Source organism: Trichechus manatus, unplaced genomic scaffold, assembly GCF_000243295.1.
Source record: "Trichechus manatus latirostris isolate Lorelei unplaced genomic scaffold, TriManLat1.0 scaffold00180, whole genome shotgun sequence".
NCBI lineage: Eukaryota > Metazoa > Chordata > Mammalia > Sirenia > Trichechidae > Trichechus > Trichechus manatus.
This window is the reverse complement of record NW_004444116.1, coordinates 4,187,735-4,204,934: the sequence shown is the minus strand read 5'-3', so window position 1 is coordinate 4,204,934 and position 17,200 is coordinate 4,187,735. Positions and strand designations below refer to the sequence as shown.

Here is a 17,200-nt window from a genome sequence, read left to right as displayed (position 1 = left end):
AGGAAGCTGGTGATAGGGAACACAAGATTGAGTAAGGATATTGTTGATGTGTTGTGAGATTGTTAACCATTGTCATAGGGCAACATTTGTTAAATTGTTAAATGAGAAACTATTTTGGTCTGTAAGCCTTCATCTTAAGTGAGAATAACAGCAGAATTGGAAGAGTGTAGTCAATGTCACTGAACTGTGTATGTAGAAATTTTTGAAATGATGTATCTTTGGCTATGTGTATTTTCACCAAAAAAAAAGAAAAGGTTGAGAATTTAGAAGGTTAATATGTTGTGGGGTTGTTAACCAATGTCATAAAACAACATGTGTACTACTGTTTCATGAGAAACTATTTGTTCTGTAAGACTTCACCTGAAGTACAATTTAAAAAAAAAAAAAAAACTCTAGATGTTTTATTACCCAGGCGTGCATAGATTAGTCTTAAATTAAATCAGCAGTAATTTAAACTTTCAAAGTTAAATAAAGACCTTGAAATTACCAGTTAGGCTGAAACAGTAAATCCATACAATTTGAAGCATTAAATAATAATCATCCACATGGTGGATGATTGTACGTGTGAGGAGCCCACCCTCATTAAATTGTCTGTGTGGACATAATCTTCCTGGAAAATGAACCCTTTGTATCTAGTGTCCTCTATGTGATTACACCTCTGGAACTTATTTTGGTCTCCTATAGCTGCATTGTTAGGAGTGTGCTTAGGATAAACCTGGCTGAAGGCAAAAGGTAAGCATCTGTGACCTGTGGGTCGCACATGACTGTTGTGCTTTTGTTCTTTGGAACTATACTTTCTGTCTACATACAAACCAAGAGCAAGTACACTCAGAAGCACAGTAAATTCCTCACCTTCTATACTGTAGTGACTCCTTCACTTAATCCTTTGATCTACACCTTGAGAAACAAAGAGGTTAAGTGGGCTCTGCAAAGGCTGTTGGTAAGAGACCCAAGTAAGGGAGAAATGTGAGATATGCAATTCCTCAGATGCTGGGAACTTTTAGGTACATCTCATTATGGTTTCTCATGTCATTTAGGAGAGCAGCTAAATCACCTAAATAAAAGTAGGTGTGAAATATCCTTTTAATGACATCCCGAAGTTACCTGCTCTAAATTATTCTTATCCTCCTTTATAGAATTGTTATGCGTCTCCTTTTTCGCTATTTTGTAAATATTCTATGAAAAAAATAAATATAGGTATATGCATATGTATTTGTATACTTTTATAAATCCTAGAGTTATTACAGCCCTGGTGGCACAGTCATTAAGAGTTCGGCTGCTAAACAAAAGGTTGACAATTCAAATCCACCAGCCTTGGAAACCCTATGGGGCAGTTGTATTCTGTCCTATAGGGTCGCTATGAGTCGGAATCACCTTGACCACATTGGGTTTGCTTTGCGTTTTTTCTTTAGTTATCGTTGTAAACCCACTGCTGCTGAGAAGATTCTGACTCCTGGTGACCCCATGTGTTACAGAGCAGAGCTGAGCTCCATGGGGTTTTCTTGGCTGTAAACTTTACGGAAGCATATTGTCAGGACTTTCTTACATGCTGCTTCTGGGTAGGTTCGAACTACCAAGCTTTAGATTAGTAGTCGAGTGGAAAGTGTTTGTGGCACACAGGGACTTCTCTAGTAACTGACTAATGACATGCCTGACATAGTTATGACAAACATAACTGCACATCATGGAATTAAATCTTCTACTCCATGGGGATTGAGCTTATATCATAGCTGCTGAAATTTGAGTTTATATGGGAATGCTCCTTATTGCTTTCCAGGTCTCACATCCAATAGTACTACAAGCAGTGGGTGTTCTGTTGGCAGTTTACATGAAAGTGTGAAGGTCCACTGGAAAACGCACAAATATCTAACCATTTGCCTTACTTGGAGGATTGCTGATTCTTGTTCAGTCAGTAGAGACCTCTGGGACTAAGTAAATCCAGGGATTTTTCTCATCTCTGCCACCCACAGAGGAAGACCCCAAGAGAGATGTGCCATGAGGCTGAATGTTTCTCTTGTATGCATTCTTAATCAGAATAGAATGGCTCTCAGTCTCTTTTGATTAGCACTTTAGCCTTATACCCGAATCCTGAGATAAATATGCAAACACAAGTTTAAGTCTTATCATTAATCCTGAATATTTAAATTTGACAAAAGTAAGTAAATTGATGTACAAATAATAAAAATATTTGTCTTTGTCATTTGTACAGTATTTTTATTGATATTATAATTTAATAAAATATACAAAATGTTTTTCATATTGAATAAAAAATTCTTATCTGTCTAGTAGTATACTTCACAATTTTGGCAATGTTTTAAAGATATTGGCCTTGTTTTCTGTATGTTCAAAATATTTATTTACAGAATATTATCAATATTTCTATTGTTTTGACTACTAGATGCTGCCTAGGCATACTTGCTGCATGTTGCTTTATATGTATATATATATTTTCTTGGTAAAGATTGTCACTAGGGAATCATTTTAATACAAATAAATAAATGTAGCCAAATATAGCATGAAGATGACTGGGGTGGTTTGAAAAAAAATTAAAAACATATACACATAGGAGAATAAAAACATGATCTAGTCAGAAGGCCATCAAAAAGGTAACTTGTCTGTCTAGAGCCTGTTTTCTCTCTTCACAAATTATAATCAAATTGGTGTTAATAAATGTGTCATTAATAGATTAATAAATGTGATCACAATTTAAGTGAAATTTTCAGTGGTGAATTGGGGAAGCCTAATGCCTAATAAGCAATATAATTACCTAAGTCATTTAAAATCTTGTAATTTAAAACAGACAAAACAATGAAGAAAATAATAATAAGACTAACCTTATACTCATACTAAGAAAATAAATTTTTAACATTTTCCATGTATTCTTTACATTTTTAAAATAATTTGTTTTACTTTTGTTGTTATTGAGAATATACACAGAGGAACATATCCCAATTCAACAGTTCCAACATGCACAATTCAGCAACACTGATTATAGTCTATGAGTTGTACAACCACTCTCACCCTCCTTTTCAGAGATGTTCCCCCCAGTAACATAAACTCACTATTGTTTCCTATCTAATCTTTCAAGTTGTTGTTGTCAATTTGATCCCATGTAAATAGATCTTGAAGAGCACAAGGCTCAAGGTAGACATTCTTTACTAGTTAAGTTAAACTATTGCTTGGTTTTAAGAGGATTGCAGGGAATATTTTAGGTTTAAGGTTTAAGGTTTAACATTTTAAAGAGTATCTCATGGCAATAGTTTCAGCAGTTGATTCAGCCTCTTTGGCTCCAGAAAATCTGGATTCCGTGAGAATTGAAGTTCTGTTCTGCATTTTCTCCCCTTTGATCAAGATTCTTCTGTAGAATCTGTGTTCAAAATATGCAGTAGTGGTAGCCAGGCACCATCCATTTCTTCTGCCATCATGGCAGTGGAGGTAGTTGTTCATGGAGGCAATTAGCCATACATTCCATTTGCTTCTTCTATTCCTGACTCGTCTTCTTCTGTTGCTCCAGGCAAATAGACACCAACTGTTGTACCTTGGATAGCTGCTTGCCATTAAGACCCCAGGCACTATGCAACAAACTAGGAAGTATTAGGCCTAAACACGATATTAGGCCAATTAACTGGAATGTCTTATGAAAACCTGACCATAAACCTCCAAACCAAAGAACCAAATCTCATGAGGTGTTTGCTTGTATGGAAGCAGCCTCAGTAGTTACTCTTTGTTTTTGTTTGTTTGTTTTTTGTGAATGTTGTAAATATATCTATCACACAACTTTTGCTAATTCAACTTTTTACAGGTATACAGCTTACTGAAAGCAATTAATCAGTTATGCAACTCTACTGCTAATCAATGTGATTTTTCCATCACTGTAAACCAAAACTCAGTGTTACATAAGCAATAACTGCCTCCTTTTCCCCCTTCCTCATGCCCCTGGTAACTACTAAAGAACTTTGGTCTCTATACATTTTCTGTATAACTGAGGTCAAACAATATTTGTCCTTTTGTGATCGACTTATTTCACTCAGCAAAATATCTCCAAGTTCCATCCATAGTGTAGCGTGTATCAAGACTTCATTTTTCTTACTAGCTGAGTAGTATTCCATTGTGTGTATGTACCACATTTTGTTTATCCACTCATCCATTGATGGGCATTAGGTAGTTTCTACTTTTTCACTATTTTGAATAGTGCTGCAATGAACATTGGTGTACAAGTATGTGTTTGAGTCTCTTCTTTCAAGTCTTTTGTGTATATACCTAGAGATGGAATTGCTAGGTCCTGTGGTAGTACAGTGGTTAAATGCTCAGCTGCTAACCAAAAGGTTGGCAGTTTGAATCCACTAACTACTCTTTGGAAACCATACGGGGGAGTTCTACGCTGTCCTAAAGGGTCACTATCAGTTGGAAAAGACTGGATGTCAACGGGTTTGGGGTTTTTTTAAATGGTAATTCTATTTTTAGTATTTTGAGGAACCGTTATGCTGTTTTCCCTAATGGCTGTATCATTTTGCATTCCCACAAGGGATGGATAAGGGTTCCAATTTCCCCATATCCTTGCCAACATTTATTTATTTATTTTTAATCTTAGCCATCATAAACCAAAAAAAATAAAAATAAACCAAACCCGTAGCCACTGAGTCCATTCCAACTCATAGTGACCCTATAGGACAGAGTAGAATTGCCCCATAGAGTTTCCAAGGAGTGCCTGGTGATTTGAACGGCCACCCTTTTGGTTAGCAGCCATAGCTCTTAACTACTATGCCACCAGGGTTTTCAAGCCATCCTAGTGGGGGTGGAATGATATTTAATTGTGATTTCAATTTGTATCTCGCTGATGGCTAATGATGCTGAGCATCTTTTCATGTGTTCCGTGGCCATTTGAATGTCCTCTTTGGTGAAATGTCTATTCAAGTCTCTTGCCCATTTTATGTTTGGGTTATTCATCTTTTTGTTGTTAATTTAAGTTGTCACAAATTTTATATATACTTTGCCTGTTAGATTCTTATCAACTGTATGGTTTCCAAAGATATTCTCACAGTCTGTAGCTTGTCTTTTCATTTTTTTTGTTGTTGTTGTTGAAATCTTTTGGTGAACAGAAGTTTTTAATTTTTATGAGGTCCCTTTTATTCAATTTAAAAGCTGTTTGTGCTTTTGTTATTATAGTGGAAAATCTATTGTTAAAAGTTAGGCCTGATAGCCTTGTTCCTGCAATTTCTTCTAAAAATTTTAGTTTTCACATTTAGGTCTTCAATCCATTTTTATTTGTTTTTGTGAAGCATGCACCCTGTTTAATTTTTCTGCATGAGGAAATATAGTTTTCCCAACAGTTAATTGAAGAGACCTTCTTTCCTCATCAAATGTCCTTAGCATTCTTGTCAAAAATCAGTTGACCATAGATGTGTGGGTTTATTTCTGGGCTTTCAATTCTATGCAGTCTATATATCTGTTGCTATACCAGTATACAGCTGTTTTGATTACTGTAGCTGTCTAATATGTTTTAAAATCAGAAAGTGTGAGTCCTCCGACTTTGTACCTCTCTTTCAACAGTGATTTAGCTTACCAGGGTCTCCTAGTCCTTATAAAATTGAGGATTACTTTTTCCATTTCTTTAAAGAAAACTGTTGGAATTTTGATCAGGGTTGTATTGACTCTATAGATCACTTTGGGTAATACTGGCATCTTAACAAAATTAAATCTTCCAATCCATGAACACAAAACATTTTTCCATTTATTAATTTCCTCTTTAATCTCATTCAGCTGTGTCTTATAATTTTCATCATATAAGTCTTTCACATCCCTGGCTAAATTTATTTCTAGGTATTTTATTTTCTTAGATGCTTTGGAAATGGATTCGTTTTCCTAATTTCCCTTGCAGAGTTCTCACTGCTGGCTTATAGAAACCCAACTGATTTTTGTTTGTTGACCATGAGATTGGGAATAAGACAAGGGTGTTTGCTTTCGCCACTTCTATTCAATATTTTAAGTCCTAGCCAGAACAATAAGACAAGAAAAAGAAATAAAAGTTATCCAGGTTGGAACAGCAGTAAAATTATCTCTATTCACAGATGACGTGATCCTATATACAGAAAATCCCAAAGAATCCACAAAAAAACTTCCAGGGTTGATAGAGGAATTTAGCAAATGTGCAGAGTACAATGTTGGATTCCATTTGCAAGTATTTTGTTGAGGATGTTTGCATCTATACTGATAAAAGTATTGGCTGTAGTTTTCTTTTTTAGGGGTGTCTTTGTCTGGTTTTATTATCAGGATTTTATTTGCTTCATAGAATGAATTAGGAAGTATTCCTCCCTTCTCTATCTTTTAGAAGAGTTTCAACAGTATTGGTGTCAATTCTTCTCTAAATGTTTGGTAGAATTCCTCAGTGAAGCCATATGGTGCAGAACTTTTTGTTGTTGTTGTTAGGAGTTTTTTCATCACTGATTCAATCTCTTCACTTGTTATGGGTCTGTTGAAATTTTCTATTTCCTCTTGAGTCAGTTTGAATAGGTTATGTGCTTCTCAGAATTCTTCCATTTTATCTAGATGATTCACTTCATTGCCCTACAGTTGTTCATAATATTCTCTCATAATTCTCATTGTCTATTGGTTTAATTGTAATGTTTCCTATTTCATTTCTTATTTTGTTTATTTGCATCTTTTATCTTTTTTTCTTTATCAGTCTTTCTGAAGTTTTGTCAATTTATTGATCTTTTCAAAGAACCAACTTCTGTTTCTTTTGATTCTCTCTATTGTTTTTCTGTTTTTTGTTTTCATTTATTTCTGTTATGATCTTTGTTATTTGTTTTCTTCTGATAGGTTTAGGCTTAGTTTTCTCTTCTCTTTCTTGTTCTCAAGTTGTAAAGTTAAGCTGTTTGTTAGAGATCTTCTTTTTTTTACATAGGTGTTTATTGCTATAAGTTTTCCTCTGAGTACTGCCTTCACGGTATGCCATTAGTTTTGGTATTTCATGCTTTCATTTTCATTTGACCCTAAGAAATTTGTGATTTCTCTTTTGATTTCTTCCTTGACCCACTGGTAGTTTAATAGTGTGTTGTTTAATTTCCCTATGTTTGTATATTTTACACTTTTTTTTCTTTCTGTTATTGATTTCTAGCTTCACTCCATTGTGATTGGATAAAATACTTTGCATGATTTCAATCTTTTTAAATTTACTGAGACTTCTTTTGTGACCTAACATGTGGTCTATCCTGGTGAATGATCTATGTGCATGGTGCCTTTGTGAGTCAACACTTTTGAAGAATGCTGGTCAGTTGTTTTGTAGAACATCTCTTTATTTGGTTTTGTCTAATGTTTTCTCATTATAAAAGTGAGGTTATACATTTTTGGCAAGAATACCCCAGAAGTGATGTTTTGTCCTCAGTTTATCACAACACAGAGTATATAACATCAATATATTCACTGTGATCACTTTGTTAAGAAGATATCTTTAGGGTGTTAAATATTTAATTTTTTTCCCTTAGTAATTAATAAATAACTTAGGGTTGGTGCTTGGAGACTATGAAATAAATATTGATCATCATTACTGTCGTTACAGTCAGTGCTGAGAGAAATGTGCACTAAAGACTCTTGGAAACCAAACAACACAAAGTATGAGGACAAAGTTAGTAAAGAATTTCTAACTATCATCAATATTTCAGGAACTTTTAATATGGAAAATATTAAAGGCAAGTTAATAAATGATAATATAGATATGTAAAACATTAAAATGTTCAAACCCCAGGCAATGCCTTTATAGGTTCCTAACCAGTTGCCATCAAGTCGGTTTAATTCATGGTAACCCCTTGTGTGTCAGAGTAGAACTATGCTCCAAGAAGTTTTCTATGGCTGATTTTTTCCAAAGTAAATCAGCCCTTTCTTCCAGGTTGCCTCTGAGTGGACTCAAACCTCCACCCTTTCAGTTAGAAGCTGAATATTTTAGCCATTTGTACCACCCAGGGACTCCTTATATGTTCCTAGAGCTACTGAATTGCCTTGAAACTATATTCATTTCTCTTAAGAGCAAGTCTTGGGATGCTCTCCAAATATATTGAGCTGAGATTCATTTGAACAGATATAATATTTTTTAATTACATAAAATCTTGAAAATTATCTATGTAATTATTTTAATTCAGTTTTCTTCTTCTATCCTTGAATATTAATATTATTTCTCTTTGTTCTTAAAGCACCTTCACCATAGGAACTCTTGATTAAAATTTCCCATATTTTTCTTTGATATTCCATAGCAAATACTTCTGAAACATAAGAGTTTGCTTTTTTTTTTTTTTTCCTGCATGTTTACATATTTTTATGGTTCCACACTGTCTTAGGCTGGGTTCTCTAGAGAAGCAAAACCAATAAATCTTATAAATGTATACAGACCAAGGAAATAGACACAGTTGTAGAGGCTGGAATGTCCCAAATCCATGGGGCAGGATAGAGGCTTCTCTTGATTCACATAGCCACAGGGACTGGCAAACCTAAGATAGGCAGATCAGAGAGCAGAGCTCTTGCTCATAGCCTGCGAAGATAGAGGGATCCCAAGATCAACAGGCAAGACCACAAATAAGCTGCTAGCTCAAGTCCAAGAACTGGAGGTCAGATGAAGAGAAGCCAGCTGTAGGATCCAGAGAGAGCAAAAGCCCATGAGCCCTGCCAGAATGTCCACTTATATTCCATGCAGGCCACATGCCCAAGGAAACTCTTTTCCAACTGATTGGCATCTCAAGGCAGATCCCATCATGGAGGTGATCAAATTATGTCAAATATCATCATGGAAGTGATCACAGCATCATATGACTGCCAAACCACTGAGAATCATGGCCCAGCCAACCTGACACACAACCTTAAACATCACACACACTCACAAAAAGATATCTTTGGCTTTACATGAAGTACCAATAACTAACCCGTTCCATTACCATCGTGTCAAATCCGACTCATAGCGACCCTAAAGGACAGAGTAGAACTGCCCCATGGGGTTTCCAAGGAGCGGCTGGTGGATTTGAACCTCTGATCTTTTTGTTAACAGCCAATGCTTAACCACTATACCACCAGGTCTCCATCAATAACTAAAGTTGAATAAGTTTACCTTTTTTTGTATTGAAGAAAATAGTGCACTTCATGCAGTTATTAGAAAATTAAAAGTCATGTGGGACAGATATATGTGGATACATGTCCTTTTGTGACCAGGGCGAGGTCAGATGGGCCCCTCAGGGGTGAGAAAATGCCTAAGAGTGTCATGTGAGAATCTTCCAGCCTTCTGAGACATAACCAGGGAATTTATACTCTGTGCCTAGATAAAAATATTTTGGGAAACCTGATCAGTGTTGGACTCATCTTTCAAGTTTTTCCAGTATCTGATCTCCTTTCAGAAGTTAACAATCAGGACTTTAGTTGTGAGTACACAGATGCCTTCAAAATTGCAATTACTGTTATTAAATAAGCTCCTTATAAGACAGGTAGAAGAGTGCACAGTAATTTTGTTAGTTTATTTGTTTACTCTTGGGCTGTGTGTGCATCCTTTCCAAAGAGCAGATTTGCATGATCCTCGCATACCTACCCATGAGTCAAAACTTTTTCTTGCCCAGAGTTCTTCTGAGGGCTGCCTTGATGTGCTTGTTCCGTAAACTACAGATGATGGGGTTGAGCATGGATGTCACCACTGTATAGAGAAGAGCTAGGAGTTTGTCCACTCCTGGTGAATGGTTAGCTTTGGGCCTCAGGTAGGTGACTGATGCTGAGCCATAGAATAGTGTTACTACCAGCAGATGGGAAGAACAGGTGGAAAGAGCTTTATGGCGGCCTTCAGGCGATGGCATGACCAGCACAGCAGCTAGAATTCTTCCATAGGAAGCAATGATCAGTAAAAATGGGCTGGAAATACAAAGAATGACCACCACAAAGACTGCAGCTTCATTATGGGACGTATCCCCACAAGCAAGTGCCAGGATGGGTGGGAGGTCACAGAAGAAGTGGTCTATCTCACAGGGACCACAGAAGTCTAAGGAGAAAATACAGTTGGTTTGGCCCAGACTGACCATGCATCCCACCCCCCAAGAAACTATTGTCAAATGGGTACACACCTCATGACTCATTCGTGTTGCATAGTGGAGTGGAGAGCATATGGCTATATAGCGGTCAAAAGCCATGGCGGCCAACAGGCAGCATTCACTAATACCAAATAATATAAAGAAAAACATCTGTGTGGCACAACCCTCCCGAGAGATCCCTCGAGCCTCACTCACGAGACTCTGTAGCATCTTGGGTATGACAGAGCAAGTGTAGCCAATTTCCAAGAGGGACAAGTTGGCCAGAAAGAAGTACATGGGAGTGCAGAGGACTGGGTTTGTCCTGATGGTGAGGGCTATGAGAGCATTTCCTGTCAGTGATGCTAAGAACATGAGTAGGATGAGGGTAAACAGGAGGAAACACTGTTCAGTGACTTCAGAGAATTTGGCAAATGCAAAGCGTTTGACAGACATGCTGTTATCCTGCCACAAGGAGCAATTGAGGCTCATGACCTGGAAAAGAGAAAGGCAAAGTCATCAGAAGGATACCTTCACATAAGGGAGACAAATTGTTATATTACTTTTAAAGAGTTCTGGTAAGTCAGAGAGGTAACAAGGTCCACAATTCCTTATCTGCAATTCTGAAATTCAAAAGTTCTGAAATTACACTCATCCTCATACAGTTTCAAACCCAAATCCTCTTCTATCCTCACTTTCTCAGCAGATGTGTCCAAAATACACTTAGTCACCAAAGCATAAAATGAAAAAAAGAAGATTCCAGGCCAATTCTCTCGTCATCCCCTCCTTTAATCTATCATGAAATACTACAAAGTAAACGTCTTCTGATATCTTTTGTATCTATCCATGTCTTCTCATTTCTGTTGATACTGACTTTATTTCTTTCTTCACTCATTCATTCAACAAGTCTTTATTTAGCACAGGCTATTTGGCAGTTACTGCTTTTGGTCCTGGAATTCAGCAATGAATCAAAATCAACGTCTCTCCCCACATAGAGCTTATAGGAAAGCAGAAATTAAATGATCATTAAATAAATTAAAAAATGGTGCAATGCATAGAATTTAAACCAGGATATATGCTGGAAACTGACCAATTTAGATTGAGTGGTCCAAGAGGGCTATTAAGGATGAGAGCTATGAGCTGAGATGTGAATGATAAGGAGGGTCAGCCATGTGAAGACTGTAGTGCAGCCACTCATACCATATCTATACTGAACGACTGAACGACTGACCGCTATATAGCCATATGCTCTCCACTCCACTATGCAACACGAATGAGTCATGAGGTGTGTACCCATTTGACAATAGTTTCTTGGGGGGTGGGATGCATGGTCAGTCTGGGCCAAACCAACTGTATTTTCTCCTTAGACTTCTGTGGTCCCTGTGAGATAGACCACTTCTTCTGTGACCTCCCACCCATCCTGGCACTTGCTTGTGGGGATTCGTCCCATAATGAAGCTGCAGTCTTTGTGGTGGTCATTCTTTGTATTTCCAGCCCGTTTTTACTGATCATTGCTTCCTATGGAAGAATTCTAGCTGCTGTGCTGGTCATGCCATCGCCTGAAGGCCGCCATAAAGCTCTTTCCACCTGTTCTTCCCACTATAACTAATTTATCACTATAACTAATTTATTTACCTTCAATATTTCTCATCTGTTGTCCTTTCTCTATCACAATGTTCTTTACTAAATGAAAGCTATGATTGTCTGCAGTTAAAGTTCAAATTTCTTAATGTGATTAGAAAAACATCTCCGAATCGGGTCACTAATTATGGATAAAATCTATCCCACTTCTTACCCAAATGAATCCCATTTTATAGTCATATCAAATTACTTGCATCTTTTAGTACATGAGGGGATTTGACTTCCAGTGTTTTGGACTCCATCTGTCCGTTAGCACAATCTGATAACCTGAGGTCATGTTATCAGGCTTCAGTTAAAAAAACTGTTGCTATCAAGTAGATTCCAACTCATAGTGACCCTATAGAACAGAGTAGAAGTGCCCAAGCGGGTTTTCAGGGATGGGCTGGTGGATTCAAACTGCCCATCTTTTGGCTAGCCGCCAAGCTATTAATCACTGCACCACCAAACCTCCACGTTATCAGATAGTGACTAACAAAATCCAACATTGTTGACTCCTTGGGTAAATCATCAATCGAAATCTTTCATTATTTTCATATATGGTAGCTTGAATCTGCATCCAGGACTTGAACTTTTATATTTGTACAAAGTTTTGGTCCATCCAGTAGAAAACATATCCCTTATCTTCATCTATATATTTGCTGTTGTTGCTAGGTGCCGTCTAGTTGGTTCAGACTTACAGCAACCCTCTAGGACAGAGTAGAACTGTCTGATAGTTTCCAAGGAGCGGCTGGTGGATTTGAACTGCCGACCTTCTGCTTAGCAGCCATAGCTCTTAACCACTGCATCATCAGGGCTCTATGTATTTAGCAGTGTTAAATTACTTGCTTTTAGGCTCTGCCCATCATTTAATCCTTTTGAAATTTAGGAGATTCTGATTTACTCATGCAACGACTGTCAAGTAATTCACAGATTTGATCTTCATTGCCATCAGCACTCATGGTTCTACAATAACTAATTTTTATTTTTGAAAATTTTTAAGTTTAAAAAGCATAACTTTTTCCAAGATAACAATTCTTTAATCAATACATTTTAGTGGTGATTAAACAGTTCACTAAACAATATTCCACAACTAGCAGCAAAGAAGGCATAGTGGTAATTTATGTTATATATAATACAGAGGACTTAGCATAGATGAAGAGATACACCAAAATTAGGGAGAAAAGTAACAAGCGGTAGAAATGGGATATTAAACACTTTTCCTGACTTTCATTGTTTTATGCTCTATCAATTGTACTTTTGAAGTGAGTATATGTGAAGTAAAAGTATGCTTTTTTGAGAATCCAAGTTATTATGAATAAACAAATGCACTAGGTGAATTCTCCAAAACATATGTACAAAATGTACATGTTTTATATACGCTCACATCTGTACACCCAAAGCAGACACACAGTCACAAGCATGCTGAATAGTATAGTAGTTAAGAGTTTCTGATATATTCTATCTGGGTTTAAATCTAAGTACAGTCATCTAATAGCTAGGTGAAATTAAACGTTTATTTAAATTATCTGTTCTTCGCTTTGCCTGTTTATAAAAGGAGTGAAAATAGTACCTTCTTCATGTGGTTTCTATGAGGATTAAGTGAGCTAATTCCTATAAGCACTTAAAAAGTGAATAAGTATTCTACAAGTATTAGATATGGCAGTGCCTTTATACATGTGTTAGCAGCTCTGGTGGCACAGTGGTTAAGTGGTTGACCGAAAGGTTGGCAGTTCAAACTAACCAGCTGCTCTGCAGAAGAAAGAGGTGCTGATGTGGTTCAGTAAAGATTACAGCCTTGGAAACCTTATGGGGCATCTCTACTATATTCTACAGGGTGGCTATGAGTCGGATTTGATTTAATACCAATGGGTTGGTTTTTGGTTTTATACGTGTGTACAAGTACAGTCACAATAAATTTATCCTCATATATATAACCTCTCTTGGAAAATTTTGCACCATAATCCCCAATAATTCATCTTATTCATCATCTTTATCTCATTTTATGCTTTTCTATTCATCTACTAGCATAGAGGAAAAGCAAAAAGTAGATACATAAACATGCATTACTTACATACATTCCTTCATAAAAATACCACCTGAATGTTTTGTCCTAGGTAAAGATAATTGTGTGTTATAGACCATTTTAATCTACTAATTTGGGAATTAACTGAGCTATGCAAAATTCTCAAAATGTTAAGGATAGAGAACAAGTGGACTGATTCAAGACATAGTTAAATAGGAAATAGCAATTCTGTATGAGCTTCAATATGACCATCAGAAAAATTTTTTACACATTGAGGAGTCTATTAGAATGTTTTTACACTTATATTAAAGCACTTAACAAATTTTTCTGGTATTGTAATTAATTTTAATACTTGTTTTTCCCATGTAGCAACACAATTCAGTTGAGGCAACCAAAGACTGTGGCTTACATATCTTTTTTATCACCCAAAAAATTTTCTTAAATACCTTGACTCAATACCAGTTTATTCTGTTGCCTAGAAAGCTCTGGATGTTGTGAGGTTGTCATTCCATTTGTCAGCTACATTTAGCAATATCTGTCTAACTTGTTACATCTTCCTGCCTTTGGGAGGAACTGCAACTTCTTAAAGACAATGATGGGGGAGATAAGGGAGAGATCTCAGCCAGAAAAAGAGAATGTCTGACACTTTCCTAACTAGTGACATCATGAATATCCTTGTCCCATTTAAACTATAGAAGGAAAATGCACATGTCTATGTTGAGGTCAGGGGTCAGGGTATGTTGGGGAACAGGAGGAAGTTGCTGGTCAATGGCTGACTGCACAAAGACCAATGCATGCTATTAATCATATGATATTTGTAGGATTCATAGGATCAGTAAAAAACAGTAATCTCATGATAAGTACATTTTAAAACCTCACAGAGTTCAGAAACAACAACTGAAAAATAGGGCAGTGAAGGTCTGTGAATGCTTCTAAATATTTAAAATGCCAAAGAACAGTAGTTTGTCTAGAAATACTAAATCATGTAAAAATAAAATTATAGAATTCACTAGAGAGGAGAACACAAGTAAATGTAGTAAAAGTCTCTTCCTCTCTGTATCTTGGACTATTACTGACCCATGTAAAGCTGATTTTTTTTAAATTACTCTTTCTATTGTTTTTAGTATTCCCTCACCTGTTGACCTTAGTTTGGGGAGCTTGATATCCCTGTAGTAAAAGTCAACTTTGTGTACATACTATGAGTGTTTATTTTCATCATTGCCCATGGAAAGACAGTAAGATGCTCAAGGCAGGTATCAGGGGTCTGCAGAAAGGAGAATGCTGCTGCCTCTCACCTGACACATTTTCTAGACTTAGGCTTTCTGACTCGTCATTTCCTTGTAAAGAAAGAATAATGAAGTCTTTCTTGTCTACCTTGTTGAATTGTTTTGAGTCACAAATGAAAACATTGTACAGGAAAACCATGAATAAAAAGTAAAGAATGGCCATTAAAATATAGTTTAGCAGAGGCAAAACCTCCTGCCCTTTTAAAGTTTCACATGAATGAACTCATAGAACACTGTATGGAATATTCCCTGTTACTATCAATCTATATAGTAATCTAAATTAAGTGTCAGTAATCAAGTCATTGTAAGAGGCACTGTGATATAATATGAAGATTTAGAAATTTCTTGCCCTAAGATTAATTATAATATCTTACAGATTCCTATTCAATGTTATAAAACATTAAGTGGCCACTGAACACAGGCAAAGTTCTGAAAGTTTAAATCATGAGATGGACTTTCAGTGATAGTTGGATGTAAGGAAAAAAAAAATAGAGAAGGGAAATAATATAGTTTTAATGGCTCAATGGCTTGACTTCCCGTATCACCTCACTCAGCCACAAGATCTAAGACAAGCACACTCTACATGGTTCTGCTTTGGAAATAATCCAACACAAGTGTTTCATTTTGGGAGCTCCTCATAACTAGAAACATTCCTTGACTGGTTCAGTTCCTTATTCATGTGAATTTTTATAGTGAGCCGTTTCTTTGTTTCCTATCAGCCAAAGAAAACATGTGATGCACTATTAGACATTGAATATTAAACACTTAGTACAGTGCCTAACATACAAGAAACACGATAAATATTAATATTTGTTATTACGTAATCACTATTTCTAAAGTGTTTTGATAGTACATACAATTTAAGTAAATTGGTCATTACACAGTATAAAGATGATTTCCCATTACTTTCCACAATTTCCCCTATAGGACCTAATATTCAGCTAAATGATAACAACCTTGAAGAAAATATCTTATCACCTAGATCATCATGTACAGGGCAACCTAGATATTTCTATTCCTTCAAATAAGAGGCATATCAATTTCCTATGAAATAATTAATTTAGAACAACTTACAGCAAATTTTATGAAAGTGCTACTGGGAGGTTGAGTGAATTGGTCTGCTCTTCTGAGAAGGAGAGAATAACTGACTAAAGTAATGATCAGAACTGAAATCAGCTTTATATATCACTCTCCATTGTCACACTTTAATCTACCATCTTCCACAACCACTCTTTTCTTAAGACATCAGCTATGTCACATACCTTGAATTATAACACTTGAGGGGGAAAAAGTGGATGGTTATAGCTTCTGGTGAAGCACTCCCTGATTCTCTCTGCACCCTCCCAGTACAGCCAACATTCAGAAGATATAAATCTGCCCCATCCTCTTCTCTAAGACTGTGCACTTGAAACCATTTGTTGTAGTCAGGGACAATGGCTAATCACAGGAAGATTATGTGTCTCATGAGAGAGCATTACATCCCTCCCTCAATGTTCTCAGCTCCACACAAAAAAACAGAAGTATACAAGACTGTGCTCATTATGTGATGATATATTTGATTCTTCCTTCTTCTTGAAAAACAATGGGATGTGACTAGTTTATATTTCAATTATACTCTTTGTTCTGAATCCTTATCTTGCTCCTCCTACCTCCCTGGAGACTTTTATTTCTTCTCATTGGAGAATGTCAGGAAGCAGTTTGATTCTGTCTCTCAGGAATTGTCATGGACAGGTCTGTCCCTAACTATTTGTAGGTAAATGCTAATATGTAGGAAGGAAAAGAAGTAAAGGTGAAATGGCAGATTAATCAACAGTTATATATAATGAATGATCTGTATTTCTGGAAACTACTGGCACAGACTGTATACATAGTTCAATATGAATTCAAGTGAAACGTATTATTGCAGCAATTCTTCGACCACTCTAAACTGTTAATATAAAATGTTAAAATTTTAATTTTTGTCTGAATCAACCAAAATAGTTATCAAAAAGTCTATAAAAATTTTGTTACATTATATTGATGCAGTCAATATTTCTCCTAATATTATAACCAATTAAAATTAATAAATCCTAATACTCTCTTAGTTACGTATGAGTTTCACAAAGTCCCTACTTGTTTCTATCAAAAGTAAGCACAAGAAAATGGAAAGCTAAAGGTGCATATTAGGATAGTGAAAGAACAGAGCAAGGTACTGAATGTTTATTACTTAAATGATACAAAGAAAAGGGGGCAAGATACTGAAC

At 36.2% G+C, this 17,200-nt stretch overlaps 1 protein-coding gene across 1 annotated transcript; it reads right to left on the bottom strand.

Annotated features, from left to right (window-relative positions):
- Positions 1–9,267: 9,267 nt before the first annotated feature.
- Positions 9,268–10,546, bottom strand: LOC101340860 (olfactory receptor 10C1-like). The gene has a single exon (XM_004387126.3). It carries the CDS (start codon positions 10,518–10,520, stop codon positions 9,570–9,572), a length of 951 nt encoding a protein of 316 aa, XP_004387183.2. The 5' UTR covers positions 10,521–10,546; the 3' UTR covers positions 9,268–9,569.
- Between the last annotated feature and the right edge of the window lie 6,654 nt (positions 10,547–17,200).

Excerpts from the sequence above, each read along its gene's own strand:
- LOC101340860 (XM_004387126.3), bottom strand. The coding sequence starts at position 10,520 with ATGAGCCTCAATTGCTCCTTGTGGCAGGATAACAGCATGTCTGTCAAA.